Source organism: Oreochromis niloticus, linkage group LG6 (assembly GCF_001858045.2).
Source record: "Oreochromis niloticus isolate F11D_XX linkage group LG6, O_niloticus_UMD_NMBU, whole genome shotgun sequence".
In the NCBI taxonomy this organism is placed as follows: Eukaryota; Metazoa; Chordata; class Actinopteri; order Cichliformes; family Cichlidae; genus Oreochromis; species Oreochromis niloticus.
This window is the reverse complement of record NC_031971.2, coordinates 32,638,172-32,662,949: the sequence shown is the minus strand read 5'-3', so window position 1 is coordinate 32,662,949 and position 24,778 is coordinate 32,638,172. Positions and strand designations below refer to the sequence as shown.

Genomic DNA, 24,778 nt, shown 5'->3' with positions numbered 1-24,778 from the left:
TCGACTAAATACTCTGTTAGATTAGCACACGGTTCATGGTCACCTATTATTGTCTTAATATATGCTGGAAGTTCCGGTTTCACTATATGAACATGACCTACTTTGAAACGCTCAGTTTCTGTGGCCTGTTACTGTGACCTGTATTTTTCCCGGGATGAAGCTGATGCAACTCCACCCCGCCCATATTTCATAATCAAGCATCTCCATTGGTCAGAGACTCCGAGTATCTCTGTCGTGATTGGTCCTCTTTGATGTCCGCTACTTCTCTGAGCTCACATGTGGGCTGAGAAAAGGGAAGCCACGTTGACACAAAAAACTGGTGTTTTTTGGTTTTTTTTCTGACACCGGGAAAGGGCTGTCACGTCGCCACTTTATATCCATCAACTCAGAAACATCAGTTGGAGCGTCTGGATAAGGTATCTGAGCATGTTTCATATGTATCCGCCATGTTTCTCAGTCATTTATAGGTGTAAATCTAGCTAAAAAGTTAGCCGGGAAGGGACCTCAACGGCTAGCTAATGGCTTTATCATTTCAATAAGGATAACGCTTCATAGATTAACGCCCCCTAATAGTTGCTAATTGGTTGTGTAAGTAAGTATTTAACACCGAAAACATGTGAAATCGTGGTTTACCTGGATTTGTACAGTGCAGACACAAACTCAGTGCCTTTAGCTCCGTGCACATTCAAATAAAGGCTGAGAGTATTTGGATGATATAGAGCATGTAGATGGGTTTTATTTAGACGTAAAGCTGACTGTAAATCAGTAACTGCACTCATATCCTGCTGGAGTCACCCATGGGTGCTGGAAGAGTGTCAGATGAGTGTTTGGCCATCATTTGTTGTCTCTGGGCCAGCTCCAGGACGTTTCTCTCTACTAGTCAGGCGTCAAATGTGAAAAGTCTGATCGACTGAGATGACTTTTTTCCCCCCCCTTCCACTGTAGGACAGAAGTGCCACATCATGAGTGTTGGATTCATTGGAGCGGGCCAGCTGGCTCATGCACTGGTGAAGGGCTTCACTGCTGCAGGTGATATGAGTCTTTTAGCTCTTTTTCTCCACTTTGTCTCTCTTTCTTGTGACTCTGGGCCTCAGTAAGGACTTATTTTACAGCTGTTATTTATTCCGCTGCTTCCTCCTGTCACCAGGTGTGATCGCCACACACAGGATTACAGCGAGCTCCCCAGACACAGACCTGCCCACGGTATCGGGACTGAGGGTGAGAAGTTTCCTCATAGTTATTGTGATATCACCTGTTTCCCTCCCTGCCTCTGCAGTTTTCATGACAAGTACCTCTGTTTTTTTTTTCCTCTTTTCCTGTAGAAAATGGGAGTGAACCTGACAACAAGTAACAAAGAGGCCGTCAACAAGAGTGATGTGCTCTTTTTGGCTGTAAAGCCCCACATTATCCCCTTCGTTCTGGATGAGATTGGGCCAGACATCGAGGACCGTCATCTCATAGTGTCTTGTGCTGCAGGTGTTACCATAAGCTCCATAGAAAAGGTGAGCATTGCTCTCTTAGTTCAGTTTTTCGATTAAAGGGGCTGTACTAAGAGAGCACTAATAAATAAATCTAAAATAAAATATGAATAATGTTGCATTAAAATCGGTCAAAGTATTTACAGCATGTTCTCTATGTGGATGATTGCATGTTTGAGTAAATTTAATAGAGAGACCGTGATTTGGGTTAAGTTTGATAAAGTAGGTCTTTGTTGTACTTTGTAAGGAGGAAAAGGAGGAAATGTACACACCTAAATGCTCCAGATGTGTTTTACATCTCCTGACTTTTTTCTTGCATATCACTAAGTTAAATTAAGCTGTTCTGGTGTGATTTCAAACACGTCTCCTTTACTGACATCGCCTACATTTCCTATTAATTTTACAGAAGCTGCTTCAGTACCGCTCAGCTCCTAAAGTCATGAGGTGTATGACAAACACTCCAGTGGTGGTGAGAGAGGGGGCTACAGTGTATGCCACTGGGACACATGCAGAGGTAAAGAGGGATGAATCGCCTTGTTTTTACTGTCATAAAATTAAGACGTATGATCAGGTAGTGGGATTTCAGTTTAATTTCAACCCCATTAACATACATTTTGTCACTGTGGCATTTTTGTCAAGGTGGAGGATGGGAAATTATTGGAGCAGCTGATGGCCAGCGTAGGCTTCTGCACGGAAGTGGAGGAGGACCTCATTGATGCTGTCACCGGTCTGAGTGGCAGCGGACCTGCCTACGTAAGTCACTTCGGGGGTGGTTTTGTTTCCCAGAAGGATGACTGTAAAGTCTGATGGATCCAGGTTTTGGCTATTACAGTGAGGCCTGGCACAGATGAAATAATCTGAGTAATCCTTCATCCTAAAATAGACTACATTGGAGCCTGGTGCAGAATTCATTCATTAAAGAGGACCTGTTATGCTCATTTTCTATTCTAGCCCATTATGACTCTGCTAGAATAGGTTTTTGTGCGTAAAAATGTTTCAGTGCCTCCAAAGAAGTTGTAGTCTTTCCCAAATGGAAAATCACCAGTAATCTGATAAACATAACCCTTTTTTAAGTTGTTCTTGTTTTGTTTGTTTGCTCAAGGTTAAATACATTTTCTCCAGACGTCCAGTAGACTTCTTTAAAGTCAGGTAACAGTGACAATATGTGGTCATGTGATGCATATGTGGGGTGTGAGCCCCCCTAAGGACAAGCTTGAGCCAGGTAAAGCGGTTCAGTTAGTTATTAATCAGTTATTCCCTTTAAACTGTACTTTGATCTAAATCCTCAGTTCATCCACTGTCTGAAATGAGCCGTTTTAGATCCCTCTAAGTTAAATAGGGTCTGGTATTCTCATTTCCAGATCTCTATTTCTTTTTTATTGGACTCGTCTAAGTAGTAATAGTTATGCATGATGGAAATACAAAATTTGTTTAGCAGGCCGTCTGTACAGTCTAAAAAAAACCCCGTTAGCTTCTGGCCTCAACTTTTGTAATCGGTATTTGATCAGTATCTTAAAACAGACAGCGTCGGCCGTTGTACAAGGCTGAAGACACAAGTGTACGATCATGTCAGTTTTTAACGCAATTTCAGTTATTTATCAGTACAGACGCTTAGAGATTTACACATTATACAGAGGGAGATGTTGCAACACTTTGAAAAGATGAGACTTCCTGGAACAAAAAAAAACTTTGAAAAGAGAAAAAATATATTTGGTTCCAGGTCTGACTTCCTCCCCTTTTATACCACCAATGATGTTGAGATTTTGTACTATACTACAGCGAGTACTCGCACCCTCAGCACTGGTATTTATGATACAGAGCAGCATCACTGTAAATATAACACTTTTTAAAAGAAAGTGTGTTATTGTTTTATTTGCTCGAGCTCCACTCCAGCTTCTCTGCGACCCTGAACTGGATAAGGAGAAGAAAATTGATGGATGGGTAATAGATCCCCTTTAAAATTTTGCAGCATCCTTCATCTTACAGTGTGTCTTAAGAGGAATTTATTTATTTATTTTTTTATCAAACCACCCTCTCCATTTTGCACTCAGAGCTACTGGGATTTATTTGGATTGATGCAGGAACGATCTGATACGCTGTATTTTCGAAGACTGGTTGCTATTACTTCTGTTTATCTTCAGCTGTCAGGCTTCACAGCCTGGCCTGAAACTAATCGTTAGCCTTTGATAAATTATTTAGTCTATAAGATGTCAAAAATAATGATGTGAAGCGTTCGATTCATGACAAGATGTTGAGAAAAGTAAGCACTTCTTCATAGATGTAAGCAGAAAATGTCTGTTTTTCTGATTAGGTTGATTCAAGAACACATTGTTTTGGCTTCGTACCTGCTACTCACGACTGCGCTGACTGTTTAGAAACCCTTGTGTGTTCACTGTTTTTCAGTAACTGGTAATATTGTGTGCATGGTCTCAAGCTTGAGGTCTAGATACAGGAAAAAACATTGGCAGGTGTGTATGTATATATCCTGTCCATATAAAGGACCTTTCGTGTTTGTGCTGTTGTGGTATTTTGGGGCAGTTTTGTCATATCCTGTCCTTGGTAATTACCTGTAGATCCACGAGTGCGTTTCCAAATTTCAGTCCTCTCTGCTTTCGAAAATGTCACATCAAATTTCGTGTGTAGCAGGCCGATGTAAGCACTGGTGGAGGAAATCAAGAGTAAATGTGTCTTTGGCTGATGTCTGCATAGAATCTGAGCTTTTTTTTCTTCTTGGAAGATGGTGTTGGTGTTAGAAGTAAAACGTTCATGGGGAAAGAGGTGTTTAAAACGTTTTGTATTAGATTTAGGGCTGTGCGAAATGACCAAAATCTCATATCCCGATATTAAGACATCTATCGTCCGATAACGATATAAATCACAAAAATGCAACATTTTCTGTAAATTCTGTGAATCTCGGGCAGCTCGACTTGCGTGAAGTGTTTCCAGCTGGGCGTCGCGTACCTGGAGTCGAGTGTTTTAACTGATGCATGAAACGATACATTTTTAGACGTAAGTTGTAACAGCCGCTGTTTTCTTTGTGAGTATTTATTACACAGCGTGCTGCGGGGAAAAGTCTGTTCTGACGTTTGAGTCTAAGGTTTATTTTTTTAGCACCTGACAGCTCTTTTTTGCTTCTCATCCGTAAATACTCTGCATCTTTCACGTGATTCAGTTTATTTTGAAAAGTCTCAACAGGATCTTGAGCTTTATTGTGAAAGGTTTATGTGGAAAATAAACAAGCGGACACGCCGTGGTTTTACTGTCATTGTTGCTAACGACAACGCGTAAAAAGAAGTGCTTGTCTGTCTGTAGTGTGGTTATATTAAATATAAGAGAAAGAGAGAACTTAAAGAAATGAATATAGCCACTACAGTCACCATCAAAATGATGAAAAAATATTGCCGTAAACAGTTTATTTTGCGACACCACGAAACAAACGATAGCGTAAAATGAAACGATAGACGTTTTTATATCGTCGTCCGATATATATATCGTTATATCGAACAGCCCTAATTAGATTTGAGTGTTGATTCTTTACAAGCAGTTTTATGTTCTGTTTATCACTGGAATTAAAGATTTTACTTCCAAAATAAGTCATTAGAGGCATTTAATATAAAGGCATGCCTTTGGCGAGACTTGCTTGTAGTGGGACTCTGGCTTTGGGCAGGTATTTCTAAATGCATTTGAAGGGCTCTGAGGAATATTTTCTGAGCTGGCTGTTCAACCGCATATTGTAAGAACTAGTTCTGGGAGATAATTTAGTTTTCTGTCTCATACTATGCATATTTAGTGGAATGTAAAGAATAAAGGAGAAGCATAAGAAAACTAATCAGTAGCTTAAATTGATTTCTATCCTCGCTTGTAGTTTGTTGTCCGTCATTGTTTCCTTCACCATCCAAAAAGTCAAAGCAGATGGTTGTGTCTCCCTGTTACTCATTCTGCTATTAAAAGGGAGTTCTTCCTCCCTACTGTCGCCAAGTACAACTCACAGGCGATCATCTTACCTTATATTATAATGCGCTTTGAGATCACTGTTATGCACGGATGCTTCAGGAATAAAACTGAATTGAACTGAGAAAAAAAACATTGTGCAGTGAAGCTACTGCCTCCTGTCTTTTACTGTTGTGGTGCTGCTGGCCAGTTTAGAACTAGTTGGATGCATTTCTGCCTCCAAAACAAATTTTCACATGGCACTGGCACAAAATTAATACGAGAGGCTGCGACAAGAAGTGGACAGATGATTTGCAGATGCAGCTCACAGATTGTGTCCACCATGATTTTATTCCTTCCTCAACTTTTTCTGCATATCATTATGTAACATGGTATTTCTCAAATCTGTTGAAATGTGGGCTGGCTCTCAAAATAAGCCAAGGGAGAAATGGCTCTGGTCTCAAATGGGCCAGGTGATGGTGAATTTTTGTGATGGGTTTAGATGCTTTAAAGACATGTTGATGACTTTCTTGTTGCTTCAAATAATAGAAAATGTTGTGTTTATGCAGGCGTTCACAGCCCTGGATGCTCTCGCAGACGGAGGAGTGAAGATGGGACTGCCGAGGAGGCTCGCTGTCAGACTTGGAGCTCAGGCCCTGTTGGTCAGTAGTGCTAAATCTGTGTGTCACATTCAGGTCTCTTCTGTTGCACTTATTCTAAATATTAAGTTTCCTTGATCTGCTACGCTGCATGTTTGGAGGCAACAAAATTATTAAGCTCGAGTTGCTGTTTTCAGTGCATCCAGCAATTTTACCGTCTGATAACTGCTGACTTTTGTTCAACGAAAAAATAATGAAACCCAAGAAAAATAAACACCTGCGGGGCACTCGGGCTTGCCAAAAGAGGAGGAAAAGAAGAAGAAAAGGATATATTTTGATCCTGCAGCTCTTTTTCTGCAGGGTCTGCACAAATTTTAAATTGCTCTTTTTAACATTAAACTTAAATGTAGTTTGATTCTGTTTATACGGCGCTGTTGGGATGTGATTAGGCTTTGGCAGTTTATCAGAGACATTACTGAAAATTACTAATTTCAGTTTTTGTTATCATGGCAGTTGCTTCAGGCTTCGTCTTCACTGTGTGTGTGTGTGTGTGTGTGTGTGTGTGTGTGTGTGTGTGTGTGTGTGTGTGTGTGTGTGTGCGCACACACGCTTGTGCTTACAAGTGAGATGTTATTATGAATTGTTTTCTACACATGACTTGAATGGGCTGCACAGATACATCTGGGGACTCATTTGGCCTTTTTAAAAAAATAAATAAATAAAATAAAAATGTATCTTTTTCAGCCCTTCAGTTGAACAATAGCATCCACAGTTGATTTACTTGAGGATAACTCCTTAGTCTTTTATTGAATGGCCTAACCCATCCTATCTCATGGTTTTGTTTTGGGGGGGTTTTTTTTTGGGGGGGGGGGGGGCTTTTCACTGCTGACTCACTGGCGGGGGGCTGTTGTGTCGATATCATGTAGCTGCTTCTTCGCCCCGTGTTTGGATGGGCTCCATCTCCTTCGTTTTATACTGCAGCTGGCAATGAGCTCCATTTCAGCTCCTAACCAGAGCCTGGTTCTTGTGCTGTTACCCTGAGCTTTGTAAGACAGCACAGCAGAACAAGGACTGCTGCTGGCGTATGCAGCCCAAGACGGTTGTATTCCAAGTTATATTTTTGGGGGGTGGGTTGGGTTTGATTGTTTGTTTTTATAGCCGTTATTGTACAGAAAGTAGGGACAGAGCTGGGAGGAATGACATGCAGGAAATGGTCCAGAGACGAATCAAACCCCGAGCCCCTGCAGCATTTCTGCGTACGGTTCGCTCATTCAACCATGTGAGTTAAAACAACACAGAGATTGTGTTGAGCTGAAGAATTAGAGACGGTTTTTGGACTGATGGGTAATGATATTGCTTTCTTTTCACATCAAATGTGATTCTGCATTGCATTGCATTGCATACGAGCTCCATTTACAACAGAAGTGACATAGGATAAAACAGATCAGCAGAATTTGGAAACGATAAGTGAGAGACGCTGAGAAGCAGGAGGTTAAAGCTTCACTACCCCTTGTGGCATACAGAGCAACTTTATTATTTAAGCTACGCCTCAGACTTTATTCTCTTGTCCAAGCTCTATAGAAATGGATGCAAACACCTGCACTGTTTCTGCAATACCCCCTTTATTTTTACATATTTCTCATGTCCCCATTTCACTTTCAGGGAGCAGCAAAGATGCTGCTTGAGTCGGAGCAACACCCCGGCCAGCTGAAGGACAATGTGTGCTCACCAGGGGGCGCCACCATCCACGCCCTGCACTTTCTGGAGAGCGGTGGCTTCCGCAGCCTCCTTATCAACGCAGTGGAGGCTTCTTGCATCAGGACACGGTGAGAAAATCAGAAAGTCATTAAAAAAATTTTTAAAATTGCAACTGTATAATTTTCAATTGACCCGTTTCCCATTCGCTCTACTTTTAGTCCTGACTCAGTTTTGTGACATTTTAAATTGTGTCTTTATCCTTTAGTTATAGTAATCATGGCACACACAGACAACCCTTCATTTTTACTGTACTCCTGACATTAGTATTTCTCTTGTCCTTGCAGGGAGCTGCAGTACCTGGCAGACCAGGAGCGCATCTCTCCAGCAGCCATTAAGAAAACCACGTTGGACAAAGTGCTGCAGCAGCCTGGAGTCACAGTCGGTGGAGTGGCTAATGGGAACGGCAAATCAGGGCTGAGCTTATTCAATAATCACGGCTCTGGGCTCAAGAAGAAGAACTGAGTACACAGAGTGGCAGACACACACACAAAGACACACAAACATGTTACAAGTTTAAGTGTGCCGGCACGTGCACATGTGGACATTCAGCCATAGAATTTCAAAGACAGACTCAGGACTGCTCCGAAATCGAATCCAAATGACTTTGCAAAATTATTTATTGATACTTGAGTGACAACGGACCTCGTGATGACATCACCACATTACACACAAGCACAGATGTACTTGTGCACGCTGCTCACAGTTATCGCCTTATGTTGTGATGTGGGATTGCTGTATGCATACACTCACTGAAGAGCAAAAGTGCATTAACAATCTGTCTGTCTGTGCTTTAGCTCTACGGTCTCTAGGGCTGTTAAACGGTAATGACCCAGTGGGCCATCATGAGGTCCTGGTGCACGCCAGGCAGCAGATGGTTGCAACATCAAGCTGTTAATGTACGTCTTAAATGTGTGTCTTTAAAAAAGAAATGAAACAATGTAAATCATCATGTACCAAATAATGATCATTTCTCTTTGTCTGACAGTGTTACAAAGACTGAATGCAGATGGAACAAAAATGTTAACTTTTTTTCTTTGTTGTCTGTCACATATAAACACTATGGTTGAGCAGGTTAAGGACATTCAAAGATCATTTCAAACTGTCATACCTCTGACTTCAGCATTGCTGTGCTTTATAAAACCCAAAGGCACTAATTAATGTTTTTTTTTTATGGAGAACAATGTGATGTTCCTATATGGAAGGGCAACAAGAAAGCTTGAATCATCTACACAGTGCATCACAGATCATATGGATTATGATGGAAAGGTATTAGACCTGCGATCAGCCGGTCCTGTTTATTTCTGTATTGCTCTCTGAATTTTTGCCCCCATAATGTTACATACAATGTATATTTTACCTGGTGCATCAGCCACTGAATTGGTATGCAAGTCAAAAAGTTGATATTAAAGAAACAGAATCTGTTTTCTTTGTTCATCCTCTTTTTTTTTTTTCTTCCCTGTTTCCCGAACGCCATTATGCATGTTTCATTTTTATAGTTATAGTTTACGCTTATGTCCATTAGTTGGTAATTAATGTGCACCCTGGCCTCCAGATGGCGTCCTCTGATCAATGTGACCCATTTAAGCGCGCCTGTAAAGATCAAATTACCGTCTTCATGCTGCTGCCTGTTAATAGAGGCTTAAAAATCAACCTTAATATAGCATCAAATATAACTAAACCACCTCCCTTATTGGGAAAGAGCATTAGCTGTAGTGCTACAATTACATGTTTTATACACTCTCCATTCTAAACTCTCCCCGTGTCGCGTATCGTGTCCTCTCATAGGTCACTGCCTTCTGAATTCTTTCCCAATCAGATCTCTGTGTGCTAAATTTAGACCTTGTGTGTGCTTTAAATAATGAGAGGTAGACCTGTGTTTCCTTGCTGGCCTCGAGGTGCATTGTGATTGGTTGTTTGAAGAGGAAACGCACTCCAATTTTAGACACCTTCTGTTAGCAAGACTTATGACCAAGGGGTGGGGACGTGGTTTTCTCTCCAGATTCAGTCCTCGTGTGTCCTTAGTCCTCGACGAGACATGAGGGGGGTGCAGCAGGTGATGGGAGGCTACTAAAAGTACCACTTAAAGCTACGGAGGACCAAAACTGCCAAAATGGAAAAATAAATAAAACAATAAATTCTCAGTGAGAAATAGTTTTAGGATTAAATGTACCAGATATACACGAAGCTGTAAACTTAGACATCCGTTTATTCAAAAATGTTGAATAAATGGTGGTTTTCTAAATATTTTTTAATGAATCTCAACATGCTAAAAGACTATTACTGATTTATGAATATGTTAAAGTTTCGTGTTTATTGATGTGGAGCTTGTTAGATTGATCAGTTCAGTGGTTCCCAGCGAAGCATCTAACCAGAAAGCGGTTAGCTCTAAGAGTTCATGAGATATTCTGTAATAGTTTATCACCCCAAAATCTGCATCACTTGTCAGATTTCCCTGTATTCAGAGAGTGGCGCAAGCCCTAAACTGAATTCACTTTTCGTGAGCGTTATTAGTGTGTTACTTGTTTTATCTGCCTGTGTGTATTTTGTGAAGTTCTAATTTACACTGCTGTTAGTTTGTGCTTTTTCTGGTGATCGAGGCCAGAGAATTCCCCCCATACAACCTAAAATGAAGCCCAGTTAATACTCCAGTAATTATTTTTCAAGCAGAATTTCTTTACAAAATGTTTGTTTTTGATGGATGATGTTCCCATACAGACCGTTTTAACCTATGTAAATTCTACACTCATAAGTTATTTTATCAGGTTATTCAGCTGTTCAACTTCTTGTTAACACAAATATCCGATCAGCCAATCACATGGCAGCATCTCAATGTATTTAGGTATGTAGACGTGGTCAAGATGAACTGCTGAAATTCACATCGGGGCCATGCGGGTATTAGATGCCTCGGTTTTGTGTTGTGTTTTGTCCTGCAGGAGCTAACTGGAGGGTAAAAAGCCTCATGAGTTCTACACTGGCCCAGTGAGCTCTGTTTTAAAAGCTTACTCCTTCCTGCATTCACACAGACTCTTACCACCGCCTGCTTTTTGGGTTTCTTTCTTCTGTTTTTTGCAGACACTGCTACTCATCCATACATTCTTTGCATCACTGTCTTGCCCATAAATGCAAGTTCTTTTAAGTCTAATATGTTTTTGTAAATGAATTCCCATGTTTTTAAGTCTCGTCTCCCATTCCTTGTCACAGTCTGTGAGGTGCACTGTGACATGAGTCAAGCATGCATAAATATAACAGTGAGTGACCAAAATAAATTAACTCTTTGGCTTACAGAGATTTTCCACAAAGAAAAAAAATGAACAGGACATTATTTTCTTTGCCACCCAAATGTAAGTAATGGTTTCAGGCTGGAAACCCCTAGAAAAATGTTCTTGCATGTGCTAATTTGCCCTGCTTAGTAAATCTGGCCCTAAATATCGAGTTTTGAATTAGCTGATAGAAAAGGGCAGAAGTTCAGGTGCATTTGGGGAAATTAAGAGACAGTAGCTACAGCAGACTTCAGCTCTGTAAAGTACTTTTCCGATTTTTGGGCCCATCACTGCGCTCCAGGCTGCTACATTTTGGATTAACAAATGGCACTTTGTGTTGGAATGAGATAGGCCTGTGGGTGTATTCAGCCAATACACAGGTGCATAATGGCGAAGCAAAATGATGGAAGAAGGGTGATGGTTTGTGAAGAGCCATGTCCTCATTATAATTGAACAATTTATAGCTGTTGTAGGATTAGTTTATTTTCCTTAAACTAATACACACACCAGTGTCCCTTGATTAAATTGCGTCCCTCATGCTCTCAGCGCACTCTGGCTGTTTATTTGTGCGTGCAATGGTTTTTCTCTGCCACTGAAGTGTCTTGGTAATCCCTCTTTTATTCCGTAAGGTTATTCTCCGCTTGCTCCCGCCGCTGTCCGTTAAGATTAGCCATTCCTGGAGAGACTTCCATTTGCTTCTCATTATTAGACTTCTGTTACCTTTCGTTGGTCGGGCGGCTTTGAGCGCTTCTCTTCCACCCAAGGTGAAGAGGATGTGCTCTGTGTCAATCATCTTGACACTGGCTGAGGGTCTAAGATGGCAGTTCAGTGGTAGTTAATCCTGAGTGGAAAGTTTGTGCATAGTGTGTGTGTATGTGTGTGTGCGCTCTCGCTCAGCATGGGATTTCTGTCCACAGGTAGGCCAGATGCTACCTGTCATCCCCATTCAATCAGTGTAATCACTGACCTTTGCAGTAACACGGTTGTTTGCATATTGTGTCAAGGCCAGGAGGAGTGCCAGAAACCAAGAGGAGTGGATAGATGGAACAAACATTCATCTAATCCTCTCCAAAATGATAAACTCACACAGACAAGCGAGTAAATAGGTGTTTGTTTTTCAAGTTCCTCTGTTTTTGCTTTCTGTGCACTCAAGTGTGGTGTCAGCAATCTGTGTGTGCAAGTGTGTGTGTTTGTGTGTGATCTGAGAGCTGATACAGTATCAGCTTTGTGCAGCTGTATGGTGAAACGGCCCCAGAAAGAGGAAACACTGACGGTTATCACACAGCCAGTGAATCTGCAGTATGGGCTTCCCTCTAATGCCAACTTGCAAAGTACAGAGCGAAAGGATTCCTGGAAACGCTGACCTTTATTTGCCTGATACTTATCAAGGAATCAGACAGGTGCACAGGTGTGTACATGATGTACCAAAAGCATTTATTAACCAGCTTTTTAGCACACTCTGTACGCTGTAGAACAGTATTATATAGAAGTACACTTATTTGTTTTTCATGTGTGTTGTTCTTATTAATAGCTTTCATATAGAACAAGAAGGGTAAAAACAAATAAAGATCAAAATAATCAAAATTACTTCTAATTTTACTTCCCTCTGAGGTCTCACCCTGTGGCTTCCAGGTTTTGTTTTGTTTTGTTTCATCTTTCCTCTCTTCAGAAGCTGAAAAAAAGCCCACTCCAATCCATTTTCTTCTGCTTATAAAATTCAGGGTTGTGGGAGGTTCTGGAGCCTAGCCCAGCGATCACAGGGCAGGAGGCAGGGTACACCCTGGACAGTTCGTCAGTCTGCTGCTGACACAGAAAGACAGACAACCATTCGCACTCATATTCACACCTACGGTCAATTAACCTAACATGCATGTTTTTTGAACTGTTGGAGGAAAGCAGCCACACACACTCATGGAGAAGATGCAAACACAAAGGGCCCAGCTGGTGGATTCAAACCCAGGAGCAGCACTAAACTATCCACCAATATATTCTTTATTTAATGGGGGCAGATATATGTTTTCCTGCCCTATCTGCAGCAGATCCAAGCACTGCAATTTGTGAAGCACTGTTCTGACCCATCACAGTTTCAGTGTGTGTTAGAATGATCTTTTTTTGTGCTCCCACTGTCAAGACTCTCATTCTCAAGAATACATTTCAAAATCACATATTGTGAAAGCATAGGGTTAGCGGTTAGAGGTAGAGTGCGTTTTACAACTATTTAGTCATGGTTAAACGCATGAGTTAGTATAATCTGTTACTTTCCACCACTAGCTTTGTGGTTCAGGCATTCCTTTTTTGTGTGGCCCAAAAACCAGTTGAGGAGCAAGTAGGTAAAGCTTTTAATTAAATTAAAAAATAATGAATTTTCATAATGCAGACTGGCTTATTTCACCAAAAATATACATATAATAATGCTGGATTTGGATTAACATAATTTTAATATCGTGACTAAAAGTGGGGTTGCTTCAAGTCATAAAGAGCATTAACACTGTGTTTTTCCTTGATATCCTATACAAGGGCTCACATTCGTCAGCAGTCTTGGCATGGGTAGCTCTTAAATCAAATTCTACACTGACCTCATGTATATATTAGTCATTTTCATAACAACCCCCCACCCCCATTATTATGTTCACTTTCAGCAGCCTGGTAAAGATTTACTCCTCAAAGGCCCATGCACGGCCAAGTGGAAATAATCGGTCAATGAATATGTAATACCAGCTATCCCCTATAAACTGAGTGGCATTATCTGGAAATAGGCTGCTAATATTGGCAGAGTGCTTCCTTGTCTTGCATGTGAGGTCGTTAATTCCTCAGAAATGCTAATGGATATTGATATACTAATGTACATCAGCCCTTAATTTTGTTTGTACTGTAAGCGAGCATTGGTAGCTCATGGCGGTTTTATGTGTTACAAAACAGGGAAGGAAGTGTTGCATGACTCTGACTACTGGCCAGACAGGTGCTCTTCTGCGGAGCAGAAAAGAAACAAAATCTCATGTGAGAGAGGCTAATATTTTAAACAGTGCAATTTATTATGACTTGGCTGATGCAAACGTGAGCCAGCGTGTCCAAGATTGTACTAAAGTAAGCATCAATGAAATCTTGAATTGTCAAAAAATAAATTCTCATTGAGTATAAGTTACACTCAATAAGAAATAATGTTTATATTACAAAAGTTTTGTTTTTCCAGTTTCATGGCTTTGCATGACGTGGCCTTTTAAAGGTGACGTGGCAGCAAACCATTAAAAAAAGCAACAAAAAACTGCAAATCACTACAATTAGAACTGGATATTAAACACATTAAAAGAATACTTTGCCCTTCCAGCACAATATGTGTAGCACTGCAGTCAGTTTCTCTAGAAATTGACAAGCTAAGTCATTGATAATAATGCTGTGTCACATTGTCACATCCTTTTTTTCTTTTAAGAAGAAGAAGAAGAAAGAAGAACAAGTAAATGATTGTGATATGTCCCCATGAGAGTTGGATAAGGACTCATCACAGCCTGTTTGTACTACTGCCTTAGAGCAAGCATTGCTTGCAAGACCATCATGTTAGAGACAAACAGACTCATTAAGAGGCGTCATCATCACCATCATCATCGCCATCATTTTGTCAAATACTATTGTCATGTGCAATATTAATTTATTAATACAAGGCATAAATTTGAGAATTTTATATTGCGTGGTTCTCTGATACACACTCACTGGTTATTTGATCAGGTACGCCATTTAGGCATGTAGACGTGGTCAAAACAAACTCCTAAAGTTCAAACTAAGCGTCAGAATGGGGCAGACAGGTGGTTTAGAAAGGCAGTGAGTTCACTGTACTCAAATGACCTCTGCGGTCACCAGATCTCAATCCAATAAAGTGCCTCTGGGATGTGGTGGAATGGGAGATTCACATCATTGATGTGAATGCAGCCAGCAAATCTGCAGCAGCTGTGTGATGCTGTGTGGACCAAAACCCCAGAGCAATGTTTCCAGCATCTTGCTGAATTTGTGACATGAGGAATTAAGGCGAAGGTGTTACAAGCTGGTACAAGCAAGGTGTAACTTATTAAATGGCTGGTGAGTGTGCAGGCTACATAAGCATGTTAATTACCCCCTTTCTTCTTTAGCACCTCACAGAATAGTGAACTAATTTGAGTAAATCTGGTACACTTCGTTACTCATTCATGCGTTTTCAAACTGGGGAAAAAATAGAGAACCTCTTCTAAAAAGTGGTTGCATTTTGTAATTTTCTATTTTGTATTTCTATCTTGCCCAGGGATGTCAAAACCACATACAGCACACTTTGATCTTATGTGGACCAGACCAGTGAAACTCCCCTTTCTGTCAGTATACAGAAATTTAACTACAAATTTAATCAATGAGATATCTCAATATAAGAAAATGAAGCAGAATTTAAACGGTACCTCTGAATTCTTACATGATGAAAAAGTGCTGCTGTAGTAAATGATGGAAATCTGTCAGCATGACTCTTTGGGCTTAAATTGTACGAAGTAAATGTGTAACATACAGAAATCTATAATTGAATTACTTTGGGGTTGTATAAAAGGCCATGAGGAGGTCTTTAACATAAAGGTATTTCATAATTTTTTTAAGTGGGTAAATATTTCGCATTGAATTATTTATTTCAATCTCTTTGTTTACCCGTTTTCATACCCTAGTCTCTGTTTCAGCTGCATGTTCAACACAAAGGGGTAAAATTCCTAAAATACACAACACTATTAAAAATAAATGAGTCATAAATGTTGAGGGCACTGTCTTTCACTTGTCGGGTGCTAAATTTTCCATTGCCTCTCAGAGCATCGCTGCTTCAGTGTTAGATGGTTGTGTCGCCGCTCTTTGTCCTATTGTTGGATCAGAGGTTCAAATGTTAGCTCTAAGTATAGAGATGTGCACAGCTGTCGTGTCACGCTTTCCACGCTGCCTGTTGTTAAAGCACACAGTAGTAGTGTCTCGTGTCTCTTTAAATGCGGGTTGCGTAGATCCTTCATGAATGAAGCCACGTGATCCAAACATCATTTGACGTCTGGCGCCTCCGACCATAGACTAAAACAAGCGGGGAAGGAGTGGATATATCTGGAGACCTGCGAGAGAAGGCGTGAGCGGAAAAACATTTCTCCAACTGTCTGTCTTCTCCACACCGGGTCGACGAACCGTCGGCGGACGTCAACCTTTCGAAGCTGCGGGTGGGCGAAAGGCGCCGGTTTGACTTCTGGTGAGTCAGCTTTGTCGAAATCAAAACTGAAATGTCTTCAGAAAGTGCTGAATGTAGAGGTGTTTTGCTGAGTGTGCACGGCCGCCGTCGCCGCCGCTCAGTGCGGGCGCACTGCCGCCTGTCCCGGTGTGCGCTGCCGCCGTCGCCGCTGCTGTTGTTTAAAGGGCATTAGTCTGGCAGTGCTGAATCATCATCATCATCATCCAGGTCTTTGGTACATGCGCTACCGAAACGCGGTCGGTCGCTCGAGCTGCCACGCACTACCGACCAACCGGTGATTTCATAATAAGACAGACAAAGGGGGCAGGATGAGTGTGGCTGTCAGGCTGAAAAAGAAGTGTCGGAATTAGATGACCGCGCGGAGACGCGGCGGTGCCCGGGGATTCCCTTGTTTTGTGCCTGTTAAATTTCTAAATGTTTAAAAGGATTTAATTAAGTATATCAGGGGATGTATAGTGTTTACTTAAAGCAGCGAAACCCCCCTCGGTAACGGCACATAACCTCAGCTTTTTCTCTGGCTGTGCCTCGCATTTGGAGCGGCGGCAGCGGCGCTCAGACCGGACACATCCAGCTGCTGGTTCAGATGTTATATGACCGTTAGTCAGCTGTTTGTTAGCTATGCTGGGATTTAGGGCTCTCATATATGAGCGTCTCGTCTGCTCTCTGGTTGTTTAGCTGTAGGTGGAAATATCAAAATATGTAATTTTTTTTCTTTCTTTTTTTTTAAACAAGGCAAAACACCGCTGGCTGTCATGCTGGAGCGTCGGTAGCTGTCAGACGCCCAGCGGCTAGCTACACAGAGAGAGAGAGTATTGTGGCCGAACTGCCCGAGCGACTGTTTTGACATTTGCTTTGTGTCAGCCGCTTCACACAGACAGCCGCTCGCTTCACGTATCACTCAGCAACAGTGAGTATTTTTTGGCGTTTTAAGGACTTGTACTGCCGGGTTTACTCGCACAGAGTCTACTCGGTTTTCCGGCCGCGGTGCTGCTGCTGCTGCTGGTGGTGGTTCACCGGCTTGGGCTCGCGGCAGAGATGCTGATTCATCACAACGTTCGTATTTCTCAACGTTTGCGCGAGGAGAGCGGAGGCACGAGGGAGCCATGGCAACATGGCACCGGCGGCAGGCGGGCGGGCGGACAAAGGTCTGGTGTAGACGGAAGGAAGGAGGTCTGTTCACCGCGGTGAAATTAGACCCGGTCACGGAGTCGGGGTCACGGATTTGTGTTTTTAAAATGGTCCTAAATGTATACATTTTATTTTGTAGTATTCAGCAAACACTAGTTAATTTATGTTCACTGGAGCACGATGTTTGTTATCTAGTGGCTTAACCGCATGATGTTTGAGTCCCCCAAGCCTTTGTTTAGGGGTTTTTTTTCTGATTGCCTAGACTTCGGATGTTTAAAAGCCAAAGTAATATTAATAAAAGTCACATTCTGATAAATTAGGCCACAGTACTGACGCGGCCAGAAGCCATGTGAAGTCAGTGACATTCAGCGTTTACGAGCAAAGAGGGGCGAAATAACGGTTAGCGACGTGAAGTGGGCGGGTCTACCGTCGAACTTTTCTCAACTTCAACGGTATCTAACGAAGAAGCCACCAATGAGAGCGGAACATGCGGCTGATTGACATTAGAGAGTTACCTAGGTAACCGGAGCTTGGGTCCACTGCATACCAGCGGTCAGATTCAAAACGAGCGAATGGACGGGGCTTCAGACCTAGAGTTAACCCCTCAACCTTTAGTTCACTTTTTAATAAATTAAATAAATAAAGTCTGGTTTTGCCAGATTAAAAACAAGACCCTCCTGTGTAAATATCATTAAAAATACAGACACAAATGAAGGCTGAGGGGAAGGACTGATTCCCATGGCGGTTAATGAACCCACACTGAGACGTGTGCTAAAAAAGGAAGCTATAATGCCTTGCAACAGAATTTCCTCTGATTGATCTCTTGCGGATGGGCCATTATCTTCTGCCTATGAGCGCTGCAACTCTTAAACACTGAAGAGTAATAGGGAAGCTCTGTGGGCACAAGAAAAACAGAAACTTCACCCCCTAATGACTCCATATCAGCAGCTTTAGTTGGAGTCAGCACTCTGCAGAGTGTATCAAAAGTATGTAGTAAGCAAGTTGGCAAGTACTGTAATAGAGGGTCATAATGATGAAACAGTTGTATCAGTATTGGAGAGAAGAGCACCACCACCAACCCTCCCTCCTCACTGTCTTTCTTTTGCTCACACACACACAGATTTTTCCCATTTCCTTTTCTCATTGCATGTACGCACACACACAACCTAGGGGCTAAGCTTTTTATACTTGGTATCAGTATTTAATCAGTGCTTGAAGTGCATTTCTCTGTCAAGTACTTTCCCATCCTTCCCTGGTGTTCGCAGTAATTGAACGCTGACCAATGCTTATGTGTGCAACTTTGCTGATGGTGGCGGAGCGGCGAGGCGCGCAGAGCAAAAGGGGGGGATGAAGGAAGAGGGAGGAAGAATGAGAGATGGGATTTGTGGAGAGATTGAGAACAAGGACCTTTTTGTCTTCAAGGCATTCCCCTGAAAATGCTGAGGCGAAGCAAATGCGCTCTCGCTTGACAGATGGCGTTTTCACTTGTTACTTACCACAGCTAGTTTCTTTGCCTTGTCGTGCGTGCGTGTGTGTGTGTGTGTGTGTGTGTGTGTGTGTGTGTGTGTGTGTGTGTGTGTGTGTGTGTGTGTGTATATATATATACATGTGAGAGGTTGCAAAGAAAGCAGGAGATATAAAACACCTACAAGAAGCTAAGATCTTCCTGCTGTACGGCTGCTTGTGTGTCTGTGTGTATGCCAAGCACCAAGGTTAAAAGCTGTGTGTGAGTTCCTGCCTGCACTGTTGAGACGTAGAAAGGAGATGTAACAAAGGGAAGTGATTTTACTATCAGTTGGCCATTACAACATTTGGTGCATGGTGGTTGATTGCGTTCTATCTCTTCATGTCTGTCTTGAAGCCTCCACGAGGAAGGAAGTATATGTGTGCTCATATACACTGTTTGATGCCCTACGTGTACGGTGGTCAAGGTGCTGAAGCATCATGCAGAGCAGTGATAGTCACAGTAAACAAAGGGCCTCACATGGAACATCTGAATAAAAATATCACACACATATTGCTGATGTATGTTAAAATCCATTAATTTAGGTAGATATGACAGATTGCTTGAATGTTTTAAAAAATCCCAAAACAAGCCTGAGACAACTAGTTCACAACCCCCATGCTTTTATTTTGAAAGCTCAGTCACTACTAAGGTCATTCTGCTGTCCAGTTCAGAACAAGATCTAATGCAGCTGGGGACAGTAGCTCTTGTTTTACTCTGGAGATCCGCTGTGAGCTTGAGGGTCACTCATACTGAACCTGCAGCAGGTGGAGAACCAGTGCTGCTGTGCTCTAACTCACAGAGGCTGCAGAGCAGAACAAGGAGCACCAGCAGCAGTTGAAGTCAGCGCTCCCGTGTGCCTCCTTTCACGCAGTGTTTATTGATTTTTGGGTGGTTGTTTAGTTTTCTTTTAAGGATGTAGGGAGTCGAATCAAGGTGGCCGTTAGGCTGTGCTCATGTGTGGTGAAGAGCCTCCTTTGGCTGTGTTTATAAGGAAAGATGATTTACTGAGCTACAGCAGGAGTTGGGTATATTCAAGATGGTCAGCACAATCTGTAGACAGAGGTTAAAGTGGAATTTGGCAGATGAAAAAGACTGCTTGAATTGCCCAGCATTATCAGCAACACATCGTATGTGGATCCAGTGAAAAAAATTCTAGAGAGTCTGTGTATTTTCATATATATATTTATATATGTCCTTTAAATTTCCTTTCTGAGCATTTCTTAGCTTCGAAAAATAATCCCTCATCTTCGCCGCCTGTCCTTCTTTTTTCCATCTGTGAGAGTGATGTTATCAAACTTTTGTGGAACTGATATTTTTTCCTAACTGATCAAATGTTCTGAGGCTGTTGCCAACAGCATGCCTCGTTTTTGTTACTAATGCTTAGAACACATATTTTATTTATTGGCTTAGAACTGTAAATCTAGTTTTTCCCTTTAAAATACATCAGCACCTATTAATTTGGTCTTAAACTGAATGTGGACACATTGATGCCAGTACCAAAAGGTTATTTTAGATCCATACCCAGTAACTGTGAACAAAGTCTGAGGACATGATGTTTAATGATGTTTTGGTTCTAAAGTAAAGAATTTTATCTTAAGGTTTTTTTCCATGATTTTTGTATCCATTCTTGCTCTGAGATTGCATTGAAAAAAGAGACTGCACAAAGGCAGCATTTATTGCAGGGCTACAGCTCTGGATTGCATTAGATTGCACAGGTGTTTCTGATATTGTGTCCACCTCCTCTGTATGTGAGTGTGTGTATGTGTGTCTACGAGGAAGAACTTGGTGTTTGTGAACATAATTTCTAAGTAGTGTTTGCATGTTTATGGTCTTGTTTACTACTGGGAACCATTTCAGAAGTCTTGTTTTGCTTGCAGATTTCTAAAAGAGTGAGAGGGAAGTAAAATGCGATAAGTAAACACGGGAATAAAAGATTGAATTGCAGTGAGCGAGAGAGAGAGGAAGAGAGAAAAGGAAGCAGTGGGGCAGATCAATAGTTGAGTGTTTTTTCTCCACAGTAATGATGAAATATGGTGTAAGCAGATCTGGTGCATAATCATTGCTGTGCTCCACTGTTTTTTTTGTTTTTTTCCTCCTTTTTTCAGTTTTTTTTTTTTTTTGCTTCGATGTGAGTGTGCAGCTTGTCCTTGTGTTATTCTGTCTCCGAGTCTGTGTGTGTGCGTTTAATGTACCCGCCCTCCACAAGTGCTTCGACTGCTATTTCATAACCTCCCTGAGAACCAGAAAATGTATGAAAATGTAACAATTCTCATTTCAGCATGTCAAAGGGAGTCAAAGGGATTTTTTTTTTAATGGAAAAAAGTTGAAGTTGAGTTTAAGTTGTTGATCTAGATTTTGGTCCTGAATCGATTGTGTCGTGCACTTCAGTGATCGGTGAAGTGATACTGTAGTCTTTGACTAAAGTTATCAAGTGTTTCCGTTGTGGGCCTTTGGGCTTATTTTGGAGCTTTTAGAGATGCCTCCAGTTAAAAAAAATAACACTCACACATTCACTCCATACCTCACCAGTGATGCAGCCATGAGATATTGTGATTGGCTTGTAGCGGCGAAGATGCAAGGCCCTGGTAACAGAAGTATCCGCACCAGCGGTTGTCTACCAGTTGCATCATCTCTATGCCAACTTGCCGCATTTTTTAACTGCAGTGTGACGATCCGAGGATTGTGGTATGAATTTCTGAAGCTTTAAAACACACACAAACAGAGTGGATCAATGCCAAGGAGCAAAGAGAGGGAACAGAGATACGTGTGCGTTGAATGTGGCGCCGGCTTTGCTATCACCTGTGGCATTAAATTATTTCCAAGTAACAATGGTCCTCCGGTGTCTCGACTGAGTTTTCATTTCCCCTCCTCATATTGAAGGCTGGCTTGCAAAGTAAACATCGGACCTATTCTCAAACAAAATGAGTGCATGTTTTAGATCTAATCACCTTCAGAGTGAGCAAATGTAGCTGATGAGATGAGGAATTAGCGTTTAGGGCCTGCTGAAGCTGTGGAACCTTTGTTTCATTGTATTTTCTGCATCTTTTTTCTGTCTTATAGTCATGAAAATATTTCTCTGGGTTTTTGTTTTTTTTTATTAATTCCTTCTCAGTCTGTTTGACCTTTTTGTAGAAGCAGCTGACTGCACCTAATGATTATTTTCACCACCAAGTAATGTTACTGCAGTAATCTGTAATTTCTTGTCTGAGCTGTGGTAATGATTTTTCCACAGTCCAAGGTGACATCTTCAAATACTTTGTTTGTTAGACAGTCCATAACAGATATTAAAGTTAGTTCCACTAATTGCCCTTTTGGAAATGGGCTTTTTGTCTGTGACTGTCAGATAAATACAAAATAAAAGAGTAGAAAAATCTACTTAAAACTCACTGTTTAGAGTAACCTGAAGTCTGAGCTTTTGGCTCACAGGCTCAAAGAGGCTGTTACTCGGTGCCTGTACAAATATTTTGTATTTATAATGTCATATATACACAAAGAAAAAGTATAATGGGTCCAGTTTTAGCCTGGGAAAAGCTGGAAGATCAGGCTTTTTAAATCAGGAAGTTGTTTCAGCACTATTCACTTAACAATTCTTGGCATTTAATCGTGTTCTTTAAAGTAGTAGAATTGTTTCTGGTTTTTACAAGTGAAGTTTTGTTAGTCATGTGTTGTTTTAAACTGCTGCGTTTGGCAGGAGGATAAATATCAAATTGAAAGGAAGCAGGCAGCACTGCTTCGGTAAAATGTCCACATACTCTGCCCCTCTGTGTGCATTTAAATATATCATGATACCTATCATACCATCTTAAAGGAAAACCTTAAAATGGTCACGGAGAATGTCGCAGTGCAAAAGAGGCCACTGCCCCTCATTGCACCTCTGTAAGCCACAAACACGTCTCCTCCTCTCTGTGGTAACGGTTTTCTGATGATACTTTCCCATTAATGTGACTGATAATGATGAATGCCTCCCCACAGAGTCGCGCCGTGCTTACTTTGCTCTTGGACTCGAACTTTCTCTTTGTCTCAAGTTTGTATTGCTGACCTGGGATGCACGGCGTCTGGGTGAAATAAACTTATAGTGTCGTTTAACTTATCCCTGTCTCCCTCGCAGCTCTCTGTTTGTATGCGCGCGCACATGCACACACACACACGCACACACACACACAGAAATGACTTAACCTGCGGTACATGCTTTCTCTCTTCAAAAAAAAAAAAGCACTTATGAAAAAAAGGCGCCAGAGCTCAATTGCCTGACAGTGCAGTTTTTTTTTGCTTGTGTTGGGAAATTTGTCATCACACTCCGACTTACTACCTGGAATGGGAAAAACGTGTCGACGCCAGGACTTTTTCTCGCCTTTAATAACACACTTGTCTCACAAACACAGACACACACACACACACACACGCTGCCCCTTTTTAACTCTCAGTAAACTGTGAAAGTGATTCCATATATGTTTATGAGGGGCTAGAACATCGATGTCAAAGTGATTTTAATTAACCTCAGGAGGATTGGTAAAACAACAATAATATTGATAACAATAATATTAATAATAATACTAATAGTGATTTAATTTGTATAGCACTTTTTAAAACACACAGTGCTTTAAAAAGAGAAATATGTAAAAAGTGTGCATATGCCAACATACAGTACATACAAACACACATTCACTTGCATGGACCACATCCTCAATTAGATTTGACAACATGTTTTGTAAGAGAATTGCAGGTCCAATAAGAATAGTTCTTTAGGCTGTGTTTTGAAGAGGACCTCAGTGGAAACTCAAGCTCCCAGGTGAGGCAGATCCACGTGTGCTAATGAGGGGTATGCAAGATGAGAAAGTGGATGAGGGTGGGGCATGAACTACTCCTGACATTCAGATAAATGATCTTGAATTCAAGAATGGTTCCATACAGGCAATGGTGTGACCCACAGCAGAAAAGTAAGGGCAAAATTTAAACTAACCTATGGAAATTAGTTGTGTTAACAACTCTGCCACCAGCACCAGCTTACAAAACTGGAGAGCTGAAGGAAACTTAAATTTTTTGAACGCCAGCAGTTGTGATGTTATTTTCGATGTACAGTGTCAAACGCTCATGTCACAATGCTTTTTTTTTTTTTTTTTTTTTTTTTTTTTTGAAAAGTTGGAGGAACTAAGATATTTTTTTTTCTGACTTGGGTGGGCTGAGTTGAATCATTTTGCAGACCAGTTATGGCCCCCAGCCCACATGTTTGACACCCTTGGTCTAGACTCCTCTTCTCCATGACTTTTCCTGTGTTTTCTCCATCTCCTCATTCTGTCTGTGTTATCATGCTTATTTCACGCTCTGCATAACCTCCAGTTAATAGCTTCCTTTCCCAAAACACACACGCGCACACACTCTCAAACACACATAGCCCATACTAGTGACTTCTCCCCTTGTCACTCCTCAGCTCCTCAGACCCAAGGTCCTGTATCGCTGCTCCTCCCTTTTCTCTACACGCAGGTTGCCATTATCTCTGATCTGATTCCTAATTCTCAATTAGACTCCACACAGCGCTCATCGTTAATTATTTACCGACTCCCTCACCATCTTCGGCCCACACTGGATCAATGAGAGCTACTCGCTCTGTTTTTTAACAAACCCGAGGTGGACTGCAGCCAGGAGCTGAGTTTTGTAGCTCTCTGAGGTTTCAATTCACTCAGCCTATGTTTTGCTCCCTTCATGTCATTCTGTCATGTCCTCTCTACGACCTACTGTGCGCTTCTACTGCTTCACTCAGCTGCCATCCTTTGTGTTTCCCCCCCGCTATTGCTTAGAGAAATGCCAGAGGGAGAAGACACAGTTAAAGCAGTTGTTATTGTCGGATTATTCAATAAACGCAGCAATGCCACTGCATCACAAATGACTTGTGACTC

At 41.5% G+C, this 24,778-nt stretch overlaps 2 protein-coding genes across 3 annotated transcripts in view; both read left to right on the top strand.

The window, feature by feature from the left end:
* Positions 1 to 258: 258 nt before the first annotated feature.
* On the top strand, positions 259 to 9,187 carry pycr1b (pyrroline-5-carboxylate reductase 1b). The gene is made up of 9 exons (XM_003453761.5): positions 259 to 416; positions 946 to 1,029; positions 1,148 to 1,218; positions 1,323 to 1,502; positions 1,885 to 1,992; positions 2,118 to 2,231; positions 5,978 to 6,070; positions 7,670 to 7,833; positions 8,050 to 9,187. The coding sequence occupies exons 2-9, from the start codon at positions 963 to 965 to the stop codon at positions 8,225 to 8,227; spliced, it is 975 nt and encodes a 324-aa protein (XP_003453809.1). The 5' UTR covers positions 259 to 416; positions 946 to 962; the 3' UTR covers positions 8,228 to 9,187.
* Positions 9,188 to 15,050: 5,863 nt separating this feature from the next.
* mafgb (v-maf avian musculoaponeurotic fibrosarcoma oncogene homolog Gb) overlaps positions 15,051 to 24,778 on the top strand; it is a 73,699-nt gene continuing 63,971 nt past the window's right edge. The window contains exons 1-2 of one of the 2 annotated variants that reach the window (XM_025907986.1): positions 15,051 to 16,249; positions 16,982 to 17,156. The gene's annotated coding sequence lies outside the window, so the exon portion shown is untranslated. The remainder of the gene's footprint in view (positions 16,250 to 16,981; positions 17,157 to 24,778) is intronic. The other variant, XM_025907985.1, reaches the window with a different exon arrangement.

Coding starts and splice junctions, on each gene's coding strand:
- pycr1b (XM_003453761.5), top strand. CDS start 963: ATGAGTGTTGGATTCATTGGAGCGGGCCAGCTGGCTCATGCACTGGTG. Junction 1,503..1,884: donor CCATAAGCTCCATAGAAAAG/GTGAGCATTGCT, acceptor TTAATTTTACAG/AAGCTGCTTCAGTACCGCTC. Junction 7,834..8,049: donor GCTTCTTGCATCAGGACACG/GTGAGAAAATCA, acceptor TTGTCCTTGCAG/GGAGCTGCAGTACCTGGCAG.